The 19,061-nt window shown below is 32.2% G+C and overlaps 1 protein-coding gene across 6 annotated transcripts in view; it reads left to right on the top strand.

The window, feature by feature from the left end:
• Nucleotides 1-19,061, top strand: part of LOC149728687 (unconventional myosin-XVIIIa-like) — a 46,199-nt gene that overhangs the window by 5,336 nt on the left and 21,802 nt on the right. For 3 of the 6 annotated variants that reach the window (XM_089888269.1, XM_089888273.1, XM_089888270.1), the window contains 20 exons: nucleotides 1,049-1,235; nucleotides 1,836-1,902; nucleotides 8,529-8,570; nucleotides 8,748-9,413; nucleotides 9,867-10,008; nucleotides 10,736-10,845; nucleotides 11,173-11,352; nucleotides 11,771-11,978; nucleotides 12,391-12,533; nucleotides 12,882-12,982; nucleotides 13,301-13,515; nucleotides 13,887-14,077; nucleotides 14,392-14,492; nucleotides 14,958-15,153; nucleotides 15,681-15,873; nucleotides 16,205-16,364; nucleotides 16,712-16,898; nucleotides 17,323-17,482; nucleotides 17,934-18,118; nucleotides 18,669-18,797. In XM_089888269.1, the coding sequence (XP_089744395.1) occupies nucleotides 1,049-1,235; nucleotides 1,836-1,902; nucleotides 8,529-8,570; nucleotides 8,748-9,413; nucleotides 9,867-10,008; nucleotides 10,736-10,845; nucleotides 11,173-11,352; nucleotides 11,771-11,978; nucleotides 12,391-12,533; nucleotides 12,882-12,982; nucleotides 13,301-13,515; nucleotides 13,887-14,077; nucleotides 14,392-14,492; nucleotides 14,958-15,153; nucleotides 15,681-15,873; nucleotides 16,205-16,364; nucleotides 16,712-16,898; nucleotides 17,323-17,482; nucleotides 17,934-18,118; nucleotides 18,669-18,797 (3,563 nt within the window). Of the gene's footprint in view, nucleotides 1-1,048; nucleotides 1,236-1,835; nucleotides 1,903-7,847; nucleotides 8,152-8,528; nucleotides 8,571-8,747; nucleotides 9,414-9,866; nucleotides 10,009-10,735; nucleotides 10,846-11,172; nucleotides 11,353-11,770; nucleotides 11,979-12,390; nucleotides 12,534-12,881; nucleotides 12,983-13,300; nucleotides 13,516-13,886; nucleotides 14,078-14,391; nucleotides 14,493-14,957; nucleotides 15,154-15,680; nucleotides 15,874-16,204; nucleotides 16,365-16,711; nucleotides 16,899-17,322; nucleotides 17,483-17,933; nucleotides 18,119-18,668; nucleotides 18,798-19,061 lie in introns of those variants that run through there. The other 3 variants (XM_089888271.1, XM_089888272.1, XM_089888274.1) reach the window with 3 other exon arrangements.

The raw sequence follows: 19,061 nt of genomic DNA, 5'->3' as shown, positions 1-19,061 counted from the left end.
ATAACAATTGTGTTTATATGGGTTTATGTCCTGTTGTATCTACAGGTATTATAATATATTGTGCATGCAATATGATGCATTAACCTTATTATTATCTTTTATGCAAAAAACACTATACTTTAAATTAAAACTATTATATTATTAAAAAGATGTTTCTTAATTGGTCGAAACAAATGAAACACTGGTGCAAGAGTTTATCGTGGATAATGTAACGATTATTTACGTCAGTAGCTGTTGCTGTCTGGCATAATATATGTTTTTTAACGATTTGATCTAGTTCTATTTTTCACACCACCACGCAAACGCATAAAGTTGGCTGTACACAGTATCCGGCATGCGAATTCCTTGCAAAGTCATATGCAAACCCATTACCGAGTTCCGCATGCGGCAGCGAAATTCGCACAAAACAGACAAAACAGACGAATTCCGGATACTGTGTACAGTCACCTTTTACACACAGTATTTGTTGGAAGTTTAGCTGATATTAAGCTGTAAGCCTATAATTCATAGCCAAGAGCTTAATTGAGGGTTTTTCGCTGTTTGGCCACAGAAGTGCTTTTTACTTAGATGGGAATGGAGTTAGGAATTTATATTGTTATTTTAACATTCTTAAGGATTTTTGAAAGCAAACATTACAATGATATGATGCTGTCATATTTGTTCCCGAAAATTTAATTGAATCAATAAAAGTTGTGCTACAGTAGTGTAACATGGGCATAGTTTTTTCAGTAAATTAAATTAGTTAGTCTATAACTGTACGACACACCTTGGGGTATTGGTGTTTTTAAAAATATGTGTAGTCTAATGTAGAGTGTAGACACCAATTTTCTTTACAGTTTTACTTGTTACATGTACAAAGTCACCAGTGTTTTTACTTTTTATACATTGAACAGTTTTTTGCTATCTGTATAACATGGGTTATCACAGTTATCAATATTTTGAAAAAGCAAAATTTAAATAAAAATAAAAAATTTCAATATTTATTTAAAAACCATGTTTAAAAAGTAAAATACAAGTTTTACCTTTTTTTAAATATCTTCCTCTTCAGGAGCATCAATGCAGGCATCTGATGCGGGAGAGGAGTCGTCCACTCGTTTGTTCCCCGGAGATCGTTTGATCGAGATCGATGGCATCAATGTGGAGATCGCTACGAGGGATGAGATCATTTCTCGCATCCGGAACGCAGGGAACAGCGTGAAGCTAGTTGTTCAAGGGGACCTGGATGCGGGGGAAGAGTAAGTCATCTTTTACGAAACACTTTCATATTTTTAATTTTTTCTAATTTTTTTTCTGTGGCGATTTATTTAATATGTTAGAAATATATAGTTTTTCATATTTTCACTTTTTTCTAATTTCTCTTACTTTAGTTCCTGTTTTTATTTATTTAATGTATATTCTTAAAACAGTATTTTTTTCATTTTTGAGTGCAGTACAAATACTTTGTTTAACAATCGTGACTAAGGTCACAAAAAACAAAAGTTGCTGCTGCAATAGATTTTATTTTAGTAATCGCAAAAAATCATATTTTGAACATATTTTGCTGCTGTTTTGCATTCGCAAAGTGGTTATTTAACATAAAAATCCTATTAGGGTAAACTATTATTGTTTTATAAAATAAAATAAAAAATATTTTATAAAATAACACACCTAATGCTATATAGTCAAATGGTGTAATAAAAAACAGAAAACATAAACTTTCAGTTTCTTAATTTTTTTTACCCACAAAAGCTGTTTGCGATAAAATGTTTTAAGCTGGCTAGGGTGTTGTCCTTTTTTACCCTAAGTACCCGTTGTTTTTTATTACCCCACTTTACTATATTTGTTTTTGCCTACAGAAAAGATGGCGCTTACAGTATACCAAGACCAAAGCAAGCAAGCATGAAGAAGGCAAAACATGTTAAGGTAAATATAAAACTACTCTGCATAGTACTTTATTAAAAACAAATATATATATATATATAACTGAAGGGAGTAATAAAAAATAATAAAAAAATAAAATTCACCAAATATTATGTATTGGTCCAAAAACCGCTAAAAAAATTTTTATACAGTTTTTTTTTTTAACTTGTTTTAGAGATTTTTTTAAATGTAAAAACAAAATGCTACATATCTCTGTTAAGCTTGTTATTTGTAAAGAAACCTTTTGTAAAACAATGTGTCACATCATGCCCCGCCTATGTTATTCATGTTACAACACTATAGCATTGTTGGCCTATTTACACTCATTGTTTTGTTGTCATGGAAGAATCTATGTATTTTATTGTATCATAAAATCACATTGATAAAAATGTCTTTGAAAAGGACTGTGTCATATTTTCTGAGATATTTTTGGACGAATTTGAATATTTGCGCTGTTTTCTAGATGGTTAATATATAGTAGGGTCCAGGGTGGGGGGAGATGGGATACATTTCCATTTTATTTTATTTTCTTATTTAGTAGTAAACAAAAAACTTCAAGGAATTATAAAACTGTGTCCTCACGACTCCTATAGACTGTTGTTAATTGTTTAAAACACGATCAGGATATTTGAATAACATGTCCTAAAGCCAAAGGTGTCTCATTTTCCCTCAACCTGCTATTTATTGCATTGTGCATACAAAATGCAAACAGTTTGGTGTGATAATGATTAGAGGAGGATTATTCTACTGCTTTAAAATAGCAATCACTTTCGTTTTCTGTTACTTCTGCTACCAGGCATAATGTGAAATATTCTGAGCGGCTTATCTGGTATAAAAAAGGTTTTTTATTTTTAATGTTTCGACTGTCATTCGGCAAGATTTAATTCCTGTTTAAAAGTCTTGCCAAAAAGCAGACCTGATGATAAAAATAAAATAAAATGTCAATTTTTTTCAAAATATATAAAAAAAAATTAGTAAAATATCCTGTTAAAATGGGGGCGCTTACCCTATGGAAAGGCCTATAGTGCATTAGTGGTCCTGCTATTAACTACAAGCCTAGATTTACTATTTTCAAGTTGTTTTCTGTAAAACAGCCATAAAAATTGCATTTGGACTGTAGAACTTTTTTTGTGCCTTATTTCTACTTCTTGTTGTTAAAAAATCCGTAAACTATTTCTTGTTGTTAAAAAAATCCATAAAACAGCCATAAAAATTGCCTTTGGACTGTAGAACTTTTTTTGTGCCATTTTTGTGCCTTATTTCTACTTCCTGTTGTTAAAAAATGATGATACTTTATGTTTAAGCCATAATGTTGGACCAAGTAACTGAAAATACCAATTATATATATTATACCTTGTTAAACCGGATACTCCTTAAGTTTAGCTTGTATATTCTTAGACCCGTCCACAATAATATCTTCTTGTTTTAAATACATTTATTTATAAGTATATGCCAGTACTAGTTTGTTAAATAATAATATTTTTGTTGAAGTATTTTTAATTTACTTATGAACTGTAGTGTAGCCTAGTGTCTTAAAAATCAAATTTGTAATTACTAAATTGTATCAGGACTCAGTAGTAATTATAGCATAGCTATAGCAGTATAATATACCTTTGCTACTACACTGGTATTTTGTAATACCCTGTTTGGCTGTTTGTATAGTATATTTACCATTATAAAAGTGCATGTTGCTTTGCCACAATTATGTCAAACATAGCCATTCAGTAGTTAACGCAATACAAGGTAGTATAGTGGGGTAAGATGGGACGTTCTTTCTATTACTTTTGGTAGTAAACAAAGAATATTTACCTAATTATATACCCGTAACTATATTTTTTCCTATTCTTAATTGTTAAGAACATGATCACAAAATATTGGATTTATTTTCCAACGATTTCCCATCTTTCCCCAAAGTACTATATATATTTTTAATTGTTAAAAACAAAAAATAACACAATCTGGAAGTTTTGAATTTAGGTACTAACGATTTCCCATCTTACCCCACAGTACTATATTTATTCTTATTCTTAATTGTTAAGAACATGATCACAAAATATTGGATTTAGGTCTTAACGATTTCCCATCTTACCCCACAGTAACATATTTATTCTTAAATGTTAAAAACAAAAAACACGATCAGAAAGTATTGGATTTAGGTGCTAACGATTTCCCATCTTGCTCCACAGTACTATATATACACAATACAGTTCCCATGCACTTGACTGTTATTGAATTATCAAACGACCGTCACACAATGCATTATGACGCATGAATCGTATACACGTGGGAGCGTTTCCGTCCCTATGGCATATTGTCCGGTCCGCGTGTTAGTTGCCGCAGCAACGCCATAGTTCTATTTCTGTAACTCACTTCGCGACGTATCGAGCGCGTCTTGTAATCTGTCATTCCTACAAAAGGGGCTTACCCGCTCGGGAATTTCGATTTCGTGACGTAATTTGGGGATTTTTAAGACAAATGTAAAAGTGGGATTTTTTGTTTTAGTAATTTCAGACCTGTATGAATTTAATTTTTCTTGACGTAATTTAGGGTTTTTAAGACCAGGTTAAAAGTTGAATTTTTTTGAGTGTTTTAGTAATTTTGGACGTTTTTTAATTTCAATTTTATTACACTAATACTTAGCTGTCTGTGTGCTGCGTGACTCACGAAAATATAGGAAATATAGGCTGCGCGACTCACGAAAATATAGGAAGGTTCCTACTAACGTATATAGTACTGTGGGGTAAGATGGGATACCGTTGGCATTTAAATCCCAGATTTAGTCATTGTGTTTTTAACACAAAAAATCTTTACAGTCGTTAGGATACGGTTTTACAATTCTTTAAATGTCCTTTGTTTAAATGTTACTACCAAAACGTTTCTTTAAACGTCACTACCAAAACAAGACCCTACTATATCATAGGACGTTTATGTATGAAACTTACCAATGCAATACACTGTGTTTCGTTTCTCGTGGCTCACAACGCCATGTAGCGGCCGAATAATTCTACTCAAGCCGCCATTTGTTATAGCGATCTAGCTACGAAAAGAACTCATTCAAACTATAGCACCCACATATAGTAGTAATATGAGAAAAATATAGTATAGTGGGGGTAAAATGGCACATATTTTCATTTTTTTTATCCCATTCGCCAGTAAAACAAGAATTTTTATAAAATTAAATAACCGTATCCTCACGACTGTAAAGAAAATTCGTGTTAAAACACCATGACAAAATCTGAGACTTAAATGCCAACGGTATTCCATCTTACCCCACAGTACTATATACGTTAGAGTTGGCTTATTACATTTTCGTAGTATTACGCAGCTGTATTTATAAATATAATTGGTACATTAACACGCAGTATATCAAGGCCTACACATAACAATAAATTGCGCGATCAGACATTAAGTGTCAACAGTTAGATTCTAAGATACCACGAAATCCAGGGCGCAATTTCTTGTTTATTCTTTATTCATATCCTATTGTCAACATATTAAATTGAAATTCTAACATAAATCCAGGCCCATTTTTTTGTTTTTCTTCACAAACATAGCATTCTACACTGGCGTTCTAGCAGGGCTTAAATAGGCGAACTTTTATGCTGTATAAAAAAACTTTTCGTAAACAGAATTTGACACCGTCTGCATATACTTTGTGCCTATCCTTTCTCATTGTTACGCGTGCGCTACGTCACAATGTATTGGCTGCTGCCGGGAAGTGGTTATGACTCAATCACCTAACGATCAAAAAGACCAAACCTGGCCAAGAAACGCCGCGACAATCTTTGTATCTTTTGCCGCGACTAGTATGACGTCATAATCAAAGCCACCCGTCGGACAGAGTGTTATATGACGTCACACATATCTGTGTTTGTAGGACGACAGTTGTCTTCGCCAGTGTTGCCAGGTTCCCAAATCCACTGTCGCGAGCATTCCGCCATAAAATAAACTGGCAACACTGCGATTTTTGCCCGATGCGGCTGCTAGGTAGCGAGATGACGTATGTAGCCAGTCACAATATTTTCCTTCAGTATGTAACAAGGAAGTGACGGTCACAGCACGGCAGAACAGCAACATTGTTATAACTATTGCTAACCCGTACCTTACTGCCTAGAATACATGAAGTTATCTTTATTTGGCGCATACTATTATATGGACACTTTATTGGTCCGTGTTACGAAAATAAAGTTTTTCGCGGACCGTAATGGTTTAAAATTTTAACACTTTAGTCAGAAAAAATGGTAAAAGGTTTTTTGCGTCTTTGTTATTTTAGCCAAAAGTGTGTATGTTAAATTTAAGATAGAAAATGTTGCAGGCAGTTAGTGCTCATGCAACGAGTTTTTCCATCATATTCTCGCCGTGTGATGTGTCTCATTGTGAAACGCAGCTATTTTTGTAATTGCAGCTTAACATGCAGGTATTATGAGTGAATGTACTGTTACAGTTGCAATTAAAAAAGGTCGCCAAAAATATTCGTTTTTCAAATCGAGTACCGGAAATAGTTCAACCGCAACTTTCGCGTCTGTCGCTTTATCTGCCCATTATGACGAAATGCAGCGCACTGTGACGTCATAATAGCCGTTATCTCAAGTGCGAAGATGATAATGACATCAAACGGTAGCCGCGTTTTCCTAATGAAGGACTTTTCCAGTCAGGTCCCTGACTTCCTCATACCGACAACCATTGTGTATACAACTTTTTGTCGGAAGGAAGCAGTAGCAGCAAAGCGTTTGTTTCACGTTTTCACCGCCTAATTATATAAAAAGGTCAGGACGTGTCTGACCAAAATACGGTAGAATTTGGATGTTTACCGTTAGCACTTAAACCCCATGTTTTCTGATTGTCTTTTAAACAATTGACAACGCTGTTTTAGAGTCGCGAGGTTACGGTTATATAATTCTGTAAATATGCTTTGTTTACTACCAAATTAGCTGGGAAAAGATAATAAAAAAGTGTCCTATCTTACCCCGCGCTATTATTTGTATTTGCCATCACCATTCAAACGTTTTACATTAAACAAGTGATTAACATTGCATTATGTACGTCGTGTTTTCCACGTTGGTATTTCCTTATACTTTGATTGACATTTTAAAAATCCCGCCAAAATTCACGTATTTGATTGACGTTTAGTTATTTTTGAACTGCTCCAATGTGTTACTGTGACGTAACGATGCCCTATTCTTGTTCAAAATGGCGCTACTAAGCGGCAGTACACGCTATCCGCCTTGGTGAATGTTATAATACACCTAATTGTTACCTACATCTGTTAGGGATTAAGTAACTTGGCGGGCCGGCGCGTTTGGTAAAGCACTCAACAATGTTTAGGATGCTGATTAACAAGCAGAGCTATTGTTAGTTCTTTTGTTAACTACCCCCAATGGATGTTACAACAGATAGAATGTTTTGCTATTGTGTTTTGTAGGTAATCGGTCAGCGACGTTTTGTACTAGTTAAACACTTTTCTTGGGTGCGTTAGTTTTGTAGGTAATCGGTCAGCAGGCGTTTTTTATCGTTTTCTACTAGTTTAGGCTCTATTTTTAGTGCGTTACAGATTTAGTTTGGTAAAAAAGTGTTAGAGGTTGGAGGTAGTTACGGTCAGTGATTGATGTAGGTACTCGGTCGGCGGGCGTTTTGTAAATATCTTAGGTACTATTTTTCGGTACGTTACAGAATAGGTTGTTAAACAGTGTTAAAGGTTGGTAGTTCGGGGTTATTGTAGAATGTAGATAATCGGTCGCGGACGTTTTTTAACGTTTTGTAATAGTTTAGGCTCCATTTTTTACAGGTTAGGTTGGTAAAAAGTGTTAAGGGGTAAGTACTGGGAGGGGGTTAGTGCTTAGAGGAGTAGTGCCATTATTTTATTTGGTAGGTAATCGGTCGCGGGTTTTTTTTTACCGTTTTCAACTAGCTTAGCACCATTTTTCGGTACGTTACAGATTGGTTTGGTAAAAATGTTAAACATTAGTAGTTACGTTTAGCGGTTAGCAGATATACCGTAGGCCGTAAGGAAAGGATTCTTCAGTTGCGACCGAGTTTATATACCGTGATTACATGTGCCAGTGTGTAGATTAATTGCAGTCTATTTTAGAGCTGAAAATATTTGCAAGGGGCCTTGTTTATTGTTTTACCATGCACTGTATACTTCATATTAATGTGTTGTTTTTAGAATAGAATTACTTATATGTGCTAAGTGCTTACGTTTGGATAAAACTTACTATGTTTGGAAGTCGCTTTTCCTTTTGGGAGCAAAAGGTATAAACTTTTTAGAATATTTTTTAATTTAAACTATATTTTGGAATGTAAATTTTAAATCATTTTGTTGATATTTTTTCTGTATTGGTCACACTGTATGGGCCTACTTGGGAATAAATATTATTTGGACTTTTCAAACATTAATATATAGTAGGGTGGGAAAGATGGGACACCTTTAGCACATATTATCGAAATATCCTGATCGTGTTTTAAACAGTTACCAACGGTCTATGGGAGTCGTGAGGATACGGTTTAATAATTCTTTGTTAACTACCAAATTAGACAAAAAAAAATAGAATAAAAAGATGTCCCATTTTCCCCCACCCTACTATACTACTATTTTGAATTGTTCAATTTATTGTTTTGTTTGGTTTTAGGCAAAAGATGATACTTCGCCAAAGCTCCCAGCTGTTAAGAAGGTTAGTTATGTGTTACAAATTTAAATGTATTTTTAAATTAATGTTTTTTTTATGAGACTTTCAAAGCATGCATGTGAATTTAGTTTTATTACATTAATTTCACAAGTTTAAAATTCCCTTCTTTTTCTTACTTCTCTCACCTCCCTCTTTTTCTTCTATTCTCTCCTATACCTGAAGGAAAAGGCAGAAGAAGAGAAGCCAAAGGAAGAAGGCAAATTAAAGAGAATTAACTCTGCAAGTGAGATGAAGAAACCTCAAAATAAACTGAGGACACAATCGAGTTTAGTTGAAACACAGAATGTTGCAGTTACTCCAAATGAGCTGCATGCAAGTGCTATGTTGAAAGAGTCAAATAATCAACAATCAACAAATCAGTCATCAACTGAAAATCAACAATCAACAAGTCATTCAACACAGAAAAATCAACAATTAACAAATCAGTCATCCACTCAAAAAATCCTACCAGTTGAACTGGCAATTAATTCAAAGCTATCAACGAAATCAACAACATCGAAAAAAACTAAAGTGCAAAATCTATCAACAGCTTCAATAACAACAACAACAACAGTGTTGACCAAAGGTTTGGAAAAAGACGAGAAAAAAGTTTCAACAGAATCAACATTAACTTCACCTGAAAAGTTAAATCCTGTTGAAAATGTTGATAACGAAGTTGAAATTGTTGATTCAGCGGAACAACAAAAAGAATCAACTTCAACAGATGTTGCAACAAGTGAAGTTTTGATGAGTGAAAAATCAACAATTGAAGAAACAACAAATATTGAATCGACAACAACAACAGCAGCAGAACAACAACCTGTGTCTGTTGAAATTGAAAATCTTGAGGTTTTATTTTTTTCCTTTTTATATTCAGTTCTATATGGGTGAGGTCCTTAAATTTTGACCAAAGTTGCTCTATTACCCAGTTTTCTTACTTTAACTTTACTTTACTTATTTTGTCAAAACTTTTAAAAGGTTTCAGTTTTATGAATTTCAAAATCTTTTTTTCCACTTCTAACATTTTCCACCTTTAAATATCATCTCATTTCTTTAGGTTAAAATTTACTTGGCAATGGTTCTAGGGCATATTTTTTTAACTTATTTTGTCGAGGGACAAACCAATTCATTAATCTAATTTTGTACTTTTTTAAATTGCAAACATAAAATTCCCCAAAAAAACTAAAAAAAAATCATAAAATAAAATTTTTAAGAAAAACAACTTTTTTGTACTATTTTTAATTTTTACTTAAATTTTTAACTATTTTTACTTGAAATATTCTATTGCCTTCCTGCCCACAGAGGTCTATTGACCATGCTGAGACAAATGGAGTTGACCAGATGGTGGACGTTGATACCTTACCTGGTGTGATATGGAAAACAAAGGAAAAAGTTTGGCTGAAACACCAGGACGGAATATCCAGTGCTCATCTCATTACTGCAGGTATGGTGTTTTTGGTGTCAAAACTTTTGGTCCATCGCCAGTGGTTAGGTTCTTAGCATTATAATCAAAGTTTGGTTCAGCATTTTGTCTCGGGGGTTAATTGCTTGCGTTGTAATCAAGTTTTTGGTACAGCATTTTGTCTCAGGGGTTAATTCTAATTGCTTGCGTTGTGTAACCAAATTTTTGGTACAGCATTTTGTCTCCGGGGTTAATTGCTTGCATTATAACCAAGTTTTTGGTACAGCATTGTGGTTTAGTAGTTAGGCGCTTGCATTATAAACAAAGTTTTAATATGTTATTGTGTCTCAGGGGTTAATTGCTTTCATTATAACCAAGTTTTTGGTACAACCTTGAGGCTCAGTAGTTAGGTGCTTGCATCATAACCAAAGGATATAGAATTCAATGATTAATACTGACAACAATATTAATAGGTGTATATGGGTCCTTGGACAAGACACTTAACAGACATTGCTCCAACCCAGTGGTCACTAAATAGGTGGTAGCACCCTGGGTGTTGAAGTAATGGGCCGTTCAATATCAAAACTTTTAATGAATAAATGAATGCCATTGCCTATGTTATATAGGCTATATTTTTAAATAATAAAAAAATAAAAAAGCTACTATACAATGCTTTAAAATTGTTAAAACGTTAAGAACATTTTTTTAAAAAGAAAAAGAAATAAAAATATGTTATAAAATTTTTTACTAATTTAAATTTTGTTCCCAGATACATCATCTGGTGAACCAAGCCCTCCAGTGTTGCCAGATGGAAAATGTCGGATCGAGCTCGAGCTTACGAAGAGGATAGTGATGGTTCCGGAAGAAGATGTTGATTTGGTGAGAAAGTTTATTTTTAAAAAGTGTCAGATATTTTACTTTTTAACATAATATATATATATATATATATATTTGAATTTTTGTTTCTTTACAACAGAATTTGCAAAAACTTGGAATTATTGTTAACATTTTCAATAAAAAATACAGCAAAAAAAATAAAATAATGTTTTGTTTTTTTTGTATTTTATTATTTTCATAATACATTCGACTGAATATATTAAATTTGAACTTTTATAAAACATAGTGTGCATTGTATATTCCATTTTTTTTTTGAGACCCTTAATTTTTTGTGTAAAATATTTCAAATTTCGCATTCACCCTTTTCAGGCGAATGAAGCAGAATTTGACCGAGCTGGAGACGTAGCTTCACTTCGTCACCTAAATGAGTCATGTATTCTACACACATTATCATGTAGATATGAAGGGGGGTTGGTCCACACGTTTGCGGGACCACATCTTATCACAATTGCTCAAGATCAAAGTAATCCGTCCAACTATACATCGCAGGTACTGTGGAAAATTTACATCTGAAATATAATATTTACATCTAAAATTTTAATTTTTGCATCCAAATTTTAAAATTTGCAGGCGTGTTTAGCAGTAAAAAAAATAAAATTAATTGGGGAAAATAGGTTTATTACCAATTTTTTAGACCATTTAAATATTATAGAATTGTAAACAAAATTAGCAGCGGAAAATAATAATTAATCGGTAATTATATTTAACTACCAAGGTTTTTTTGTGGAATATTTTCATTTTATAATATAATATTAATACTGTGAGTATGGAGTATTTTAATCTTAAATTGTGAACATAATTAGCAGCGGAAAAAAACAAAATTTAAAACAAAACTTTAAAAAAATTAAAAAAAAAAATATTTTTATTAAATTTAAGAAAAAAACCAATACGGATTTTATGTACACAGGTTAAATCCACATACAAGGGCAGCAGATTTGGTGACACGCCGCCGCACGTGTACGCCATCGTGCAACACGCGCACCAAAACATGATGTCTTCGAATTCTGACCAATGCATTATCAGTATAGGGCACACGAATGCTGGAAAAACTAATAACATTCGACATATGATATCTTACTATGCTAGTATTTCATCTGCAACCAATGCTCCCACTGGTAAGTAATAATTAATTAAAATTTTATAGCCAAAACCATATTTGTTTTTGCGGAAAAAAGTTTTTAGTACAAAATTTGTTTTTTCAGATTTTGTTAATTTTTATATTTACAGTTTGAAGCAAAAAAAAAAATATACATAAAAAATTTTGCTTCTAAAAAATCCTATATATGTTCATGTAATAAAATATTGGGTGTCATTGACATATAGGAAAAACAATTATTAACAACAAAGAATATATCGTTTCAAATATAGGTAAATATTCATTGCAGTATTATAGCAAAAAAAAACATTAAAAAAAAATTAAACAAATGGTATAATTTATTTTAATTTAAAAAAAGATAATTTTTTTTTATTAAAAAAAAAAAAAGATTTTTTATTTTTTTAAATAAACCATTTTCTTATAATTTTTAGTTGAAAAAGTAAACTGTGCTATGGATATACTTGCGTCTTTTACTACGGCCACCACACACCAGTGTAAAGCTGCCACGAGGTGCGTGCATATATATAGTGTGGATTTTGACAGAACTGGACAGATGGCTGCACTCTCTGTACAGGTATAGACATTCTGTATTCTTTTTTAATATAACTTTTAGTCTTTTATTAAAACTGTTTAATAGTATAGTAGGGTGGGTAAGATGGGACACCTTTAGCACATAATATCCAAATATCCTGATCATGTTTAAACAATTAACAACGGTCAGTTGGAGTCGCAAGGATACGGTTTTATATAATTATTTTAATTTTCTTTGTTTACTACCAAATAGGACGAAAAAATATAATGAAAAGGTGTCCTATTTTTCCCCACCCTACTATATAATGTGCAACAATCAAATAAATTTAAAATTTTACACATTTGACTTTTATATGCTTACAACCCAAGAAATAACAAATTACTTCCGCAGGCTTTGCTGTTGGAACGTAGCCGTGTGGTTTACAAAGCAGAGGACGAAACAAATTTCCATGTTTTTTATCAACTCTTGTACGGTGCTGACCCACAATTAAGGTAAATATGACAATTAATATAATTTTACAGATTTTTTAAAAAATTGTATTGAATTTTTTATGTGTTAGTTGCCTACGTGGCATAAATTATATTCCAATAAATAAAAACAAATTATATTCCAATAAAAAGAGTATTTATATTAAAAACTAATGTTTTGTCTGCTTTAAATAAAACATTTTTTATTTAAAAAAATAAAGAAATACAAAGTTATTTTTTTTCAAAAATAAAAAAAAGTACAAAATTAATTTTTTCACAATTTTTTTTTTGAACTGTCTTCTTTCTAATTGGCCGGTTTCATTTTAAACCCTCCAATCACAGGCGAGAATTGTTCCTCCTTGATCTGGAGCAAGCTGAAAATCCTCTGATCATCTTTGATGAGAAATCCGATCCCAACTTCCAGCAGAATGCTCTCAAAGGATTCGCTCACCTCCAGAAAGCTTTTGAGGTCCTCGGACTCTCCACGGATGAGAGGAAGTCCGTCTTCCTCATCTTGGCTGCTCTTCTTCATCTTGGAATGGCTGGAGTACAAAGAGGTGAGGTATCTTTTTAAAAAAAAATTAACTTTTTAATTGAATATTTGCTTATACATACTTTTGTCTGTTTTTCTAATTTTATTCTTGTTTTAAAAATTTTCTATTCAGTTTTTGATTTTTTCCATTGTTTTTTTATCTTGTTTAACTTTTTCTTTATGTTTTAAACTTTTTAATAAGTTTTTTGGGTACTTTGAGTACTATTTGAGTTAAGTTCTTTTTATTTTTTTATTTAAAAAAAAATTTTTTTCTTATTGTTTTTTTTTTTAAAAAGTTAGTCAGAAATTTTCACAGTTTTTAATATTTTGTCTTATTTTAATTCCTACAAAATAAAATTTATTTTATTTATTATAAATTTATTTTGTCATTTTCAGTCAATGGCGGCCGACACCAGTTCGCGAAAGCTGACTCAGCACAAAAAGCTGCGTCATTACTCGGCGTTCCACCTGAGCGACTCGCAAAGGCAATATTCCAACCAACATCCGGGAAGAAACATCGTTCCATGTCATCCGCATCACTTAAAAGATCGTCTTCTTTATCTTCACACTCACTGCAAGCAATACCAGTGAGTGAAAGTTTTTAAACTTTTTTTTACAAAAAAGTTTAGGTGTAAAATGTTAATATAATAAACTTTACATGCATTTATATCAAACAGTGTGATAAAGCATTATACTTGGGCTTAGCAAGTCACACCATTGGACCTAGGACATGAGTTAGAATTGGCGAATAGAATTACCAATAAAAAAAAATTTTAAATACAGAAAAAATAAATAAAAAGACAGAAAAAAAATAAGTAAAGAGAAAATAAAACAAAAAATCAATCAATCAAAAAATTAAAGTAAAAAGTTTGGTAACGTATAACCTACGTTTATTTCACAGCAAATAGAGGATTTAAAGCAAAGTGGTGAACAACAACTCAACTCATTCATCACAACACTTTACATTGAAGTTTTCAGATCTGTGGTCTCTTATATCAACAGGTTATTAACATTTTCTTGCTGTTTGTATTAATTAATTAATTTGAAAATAGCTAAAATATTGTTTTTAAAGTTTTTTTTCATTTTAGTTAAATACATTTATTAAAACTTTTTTTTCCCTTTTTGCATTTTTTTCATAAGATTATTAAAAAAAATCTATATTCAACCAATTTTAAATTTTTTTTAACATTTCTACATTTAAATTTTTTTTAAATAATAAACATGAAGTTCCGTTTTTAATTCTTTTTAAAAATTGTTAATTTGCATAGCAGAAAGTTGAGCCTGTTGATTATATCAAAATCTTTAATTTTTTGTTAGTTTTAGTTTATTTATTTTATTAAAACATTGTTTTTAGTTCCAAATTTTAAAAATTTTCCGAAAAAATAAAAAGCATTTTTTTAAGTTGCGAATATAAAAAATCAAATGAGCTTCATTTAAAACATCACAATCTCCCTTATGACATCACAGATCACTCTCGTCATCTCATCGCTCCCAACACACGATCCTACTAGTGGACACCCCAGGTTATCAGGGGTCATCGGGGGTCAAAGAGGGTCAACGGGGCGCTTCATATTCTGACCTTACATACAACTATGTACAAGACCGTTTACATGCACATTACCACAGTCATGCTTTTACGTCTCATAGAGACCGTTACCTACAGGTATTGTACAAAAGAAATATTTCACCAAAATCTTCTTTTTTTTAAATTTGCATCTCATAGAGGCTGTTACCTACAGCAGCTACAGGTATTGTACAAAAAAAATATTTTACCAAAGATTTTTTTTATTTTAAATTAACTTTTTTATAGAGACCGATATCTACAGGTATTGTACAAAAGGAATATTTTACAAAAGATTTACTATTTTTGTTTTGTTTTTTTTTTAAATTTAATTTTTTTATAAAGACTGGTCGCTACAGGTATTGTACAAAGGATTTTTTTTTATTTAACTTTAAGTTTAATTTTTAAATTTACCTTTAATTTAATTATTTTCGTTTATACTCGCATAGAATGTAACTAAAAAATTTATATATATATAAATTTAATTTTTGGTACTAGTGAAGAATTCTCCGTAAAGTTTTTTTTAGTTTTGTTTTTACCTAAAACTGCAGGCAATGTAATTTTCTTAAGGGAATTTATTAAAAAAAAAAGAAAAAATTAATTAAAAATATAAATTTTTTGATTAACAGGAGGATATAGACTGTGACATCACAGTGCCTGATTGTGACTTCACACACAGCATTGATGTGGTGGGACAGCCACCAAGTGTTGGGGGGAAGGGGTTGTTATGGTTACTTGATGAAGAAGCGGGGTCACAAGGGGCAAGTGATGAAACTTTCGTTGATCGACTTTTGCTGCAAAACCAACAACATCCAAAACAATGTGAGAATTGTCAGTATTATCAATATAGGGGTAACCAGGGAGGCAGCCAAGGGGTTTAGGGGATCGTGACTTTTTTGTAAAAATTAATATTCCAAAAAAATATTTAAAAAAAAAATATATTTTGAATTAAATATTCAGTTTTTAGTTCAAATCAATCACTAGGTCTTTGTTTTAACAGAGTGTGGGTATTTCGTATTATACTAAATTAACTCAATAAAGGTGTAAAAAGTCGGTGTTTTTAGGCGAATACAGGGCGGGATTTTAAAATAGATTTGACAATAATGTTTGTAGAAAAATTTTTTTAATTATTTTTTAAAATCTTTCACACCAGTTCGTGGGATCGTGCAGAGATCAGAGAGGAGTGCTCACATCCACATCCAGCATCAAGGAGGACTCCACAGCGTGGAATACGATACAACTGGATGGTTGAATCACGCTCGTTATAATTCTACAGGTTCTACTGCAACTGCTGCTCTGCAAGAATCTAAAAAGTTAGTTTTCTTTTAATCCGATCTCGAATTTTACGGTGGCATGTGGCAAATACTTTGAATTTGCCACCCACTACTGTATTTCATTGCCTATATATAAAAAAAAAACATTTTTGTGGCAATATATAAAGAAGTATCAATTGTTGGTATAAAAAAATTAAGTTTAAACCTAAATGATTTTATTTATATATTTTTAGCATTTATATAAATTCAAAGTTAAATTTTTTATCCTAATAGAAAATTTTGCAATTTTTTTTGTACACACCACACAAACATATTTTGTTGTGCATAATTTTTTAAAATTTTTATAATTTTAAATTTTTGTATATTTTTATTTATTCACCATTCAGAAAATACGTCTCAGAAATGTTTGGGGGTACAGCGGGTGAAAGGTTACATGGGTCAATATCGGGGTTAAAACTCGACGGGGGGAATTCAAGCATTAAACGAAGCCCCAGTTTCAAGAAATCGTGGAATGTTTCAACCGGGGCAGTTGCCGTGAAAAAATCTCTTTGTTTGCTAACAAAGTTTCAAACCGTAAGTTGTTTTTTTAATTTGATTTTGAAAATTAACATTTTTTTTGAATTTTTCAGAAAATTAACATTTTTTTTGAATTTTTTTGAAAATTGATTTTTTTCTCAGAGATAATTTGTTTCATGGATTTGTGATTCGGGATGATTTTTGAGTAACTTTATTAAGGATAGGAAGGCGGTATTGTTTCCAATAATCTGTGATGATTTTCCTCTAAAAGCAAAATTGTACGGAATTATATTATACACCTTAAACCTACATCCCAATTTCTCTGGCCCACCTCACTTTAAGACATCACATATATAGAGTAAACGATTTATAAAAAACACCTTAACCAACTTTAGTTAAAAAAAATTTCAAAAAAAAGTTCAAAAAATATCTAATCTTTTATCCCATGTGCGTTACATTACTCATAGACATATTTTTACAGGATGGGTTAGTGGACATGCTCCGTCGCACCCAGCCCCACTTTATTCTTGCTGTGGCCCCGTCTGAACCCAACGAGCCCCGGGGAACCCCCAATATACCCCTAATCCGTCGTCAACTTCAGGGATTTCAACTTGTTGATGTTGCAAGGATGCATAAGCAAGGTATGATATTGTTTTTGTTGATTGTTGATTCTGTTCTATATGGACGAGATTTAGCCCAGTTTTGGCCCATTACTAAAACATTGTATATGCACGTTCTATTCTATATGGGTGAGGCCCCGGATTTGACCCATAACCCGAACATTGTATATGCACGTTCTGTTCTATGTGGGTAAGGCCACAGATTTGGCCCATTACATTACCCCAACATTGTATATATATTATGCACGTTCTGTTCTATATGGGTGAGGCCCCAGATTTGAAACCTAAACCCTTGCGTAGCCGAAGCACTTAATTTATATACACAAACCTTTTAAAAGATTCTTTAAATTATTTTAATAATTCCAAAAGAAAAATATAAATTAAAAAAATAAATAAAAACAATTATTTAAATTATTTTCTATTTTGTAAATTTAAATAAAATAAAAACATTTAATTTTTTTTTTGTTACTAGGTTACCCCGAGCACATGGTGTTTTACGAATTTCGTCGTCATTTTGATGTTTTGCTCCGTCAATTATCAGCCAACCTGCCTTCTAATTCAACAACTGTTGCTTTGCTTGACGATAAGGAGGCCACGGAGAATATAATCAAACAAGTTGAACTTGAGTGGTCGCAATATCGTATTGGAAACACTCAGGTAAGAATTTTTTGGCAACACTGGTGGTTTTGAACATTTTTTTGCGCAAACATTTTTTTTCTTCTGAAAAGTAGAGTATTTTATTGCGCCACACTGAAAAGTAGAGTATTTTGTTGAGCAACACTGAAAAGTAGAGTATTTTATTGCGCAACACTGAAAAGTAGAGTATTTTGTTGCGCAACACTGAAAAGTAGAGTATTTTGTTGCGCAACACTGCAATATAGTGAATTTTATTGCGCAACGCTGAAAAGTAGAGTATTTTGTTGCGCAACACTGAAAAGTAGAGTATTTTGTTGCGCAACACTGCAATATAGTAAATTTTTTGTGCAGCGTGATAAATTTAAAAAATGTGCAACACTGTAATATAACTCTGATTATACCCTTTTTTTTATCTGTTCAATTATGCCATATTCCCCTCTATGATGGTGAGGTCCCGCAGAGTGGCACGCCATGGGTCCTAAGATTTAGGCCTGGATTAGCCCATTACCCCATCATTTGTGCCATAAATAATCAAAAAAAAATTTCTTTTTTAACCCAAAATAATTTCTAGGTTTTCTTCCGTTCCGGTTCACTGAACGCGATGCAAGATCGTCGTAACGCGAAAGTTGGTGATGTCATAATAGCCTTTCAAGCTCATTGTCGTGGTTATCTTGCGAGGAAGAGACTTGAAAGGAAAAAGGTTCGTAAAGTGTTGTGGATATTGTATGAAAAGACATTTTATTGTGGTATTTTTATCATGAAAAGACTTAAATTTGTTAACTCGACAGTGAGCATGAGGTGTATGAATACACCATGTGTGTCTGGTGTATGAGAAGACACCTATGTTATTACTCGACAGTAAGCGCGAGGTGTATGAACACGCCTGGTGTATAAGTCACCTATGTTATAACTCGACAGTGAGCATAAGCTGTACAAATACACCACACTCAAAAAGCACCGACGT

This window comes from Ciona robusta, chromosome 11 (assembly GCF_009617815.1).
Source record: "Ciona robusta chromosome 11, ASM961781v2".
NCBI classification, from domain to species: domain Eukaryota; kingdom Metazoa; phylum Chordata; class Ascidiacea; order Phlebobranchia; family Cionidae; genus Ciona; species Ciona robusta.
Note: the sequence above shows the minus strand (reverse complement) of the source record. Positions and strands in the feature narration are given on the sequence as shown.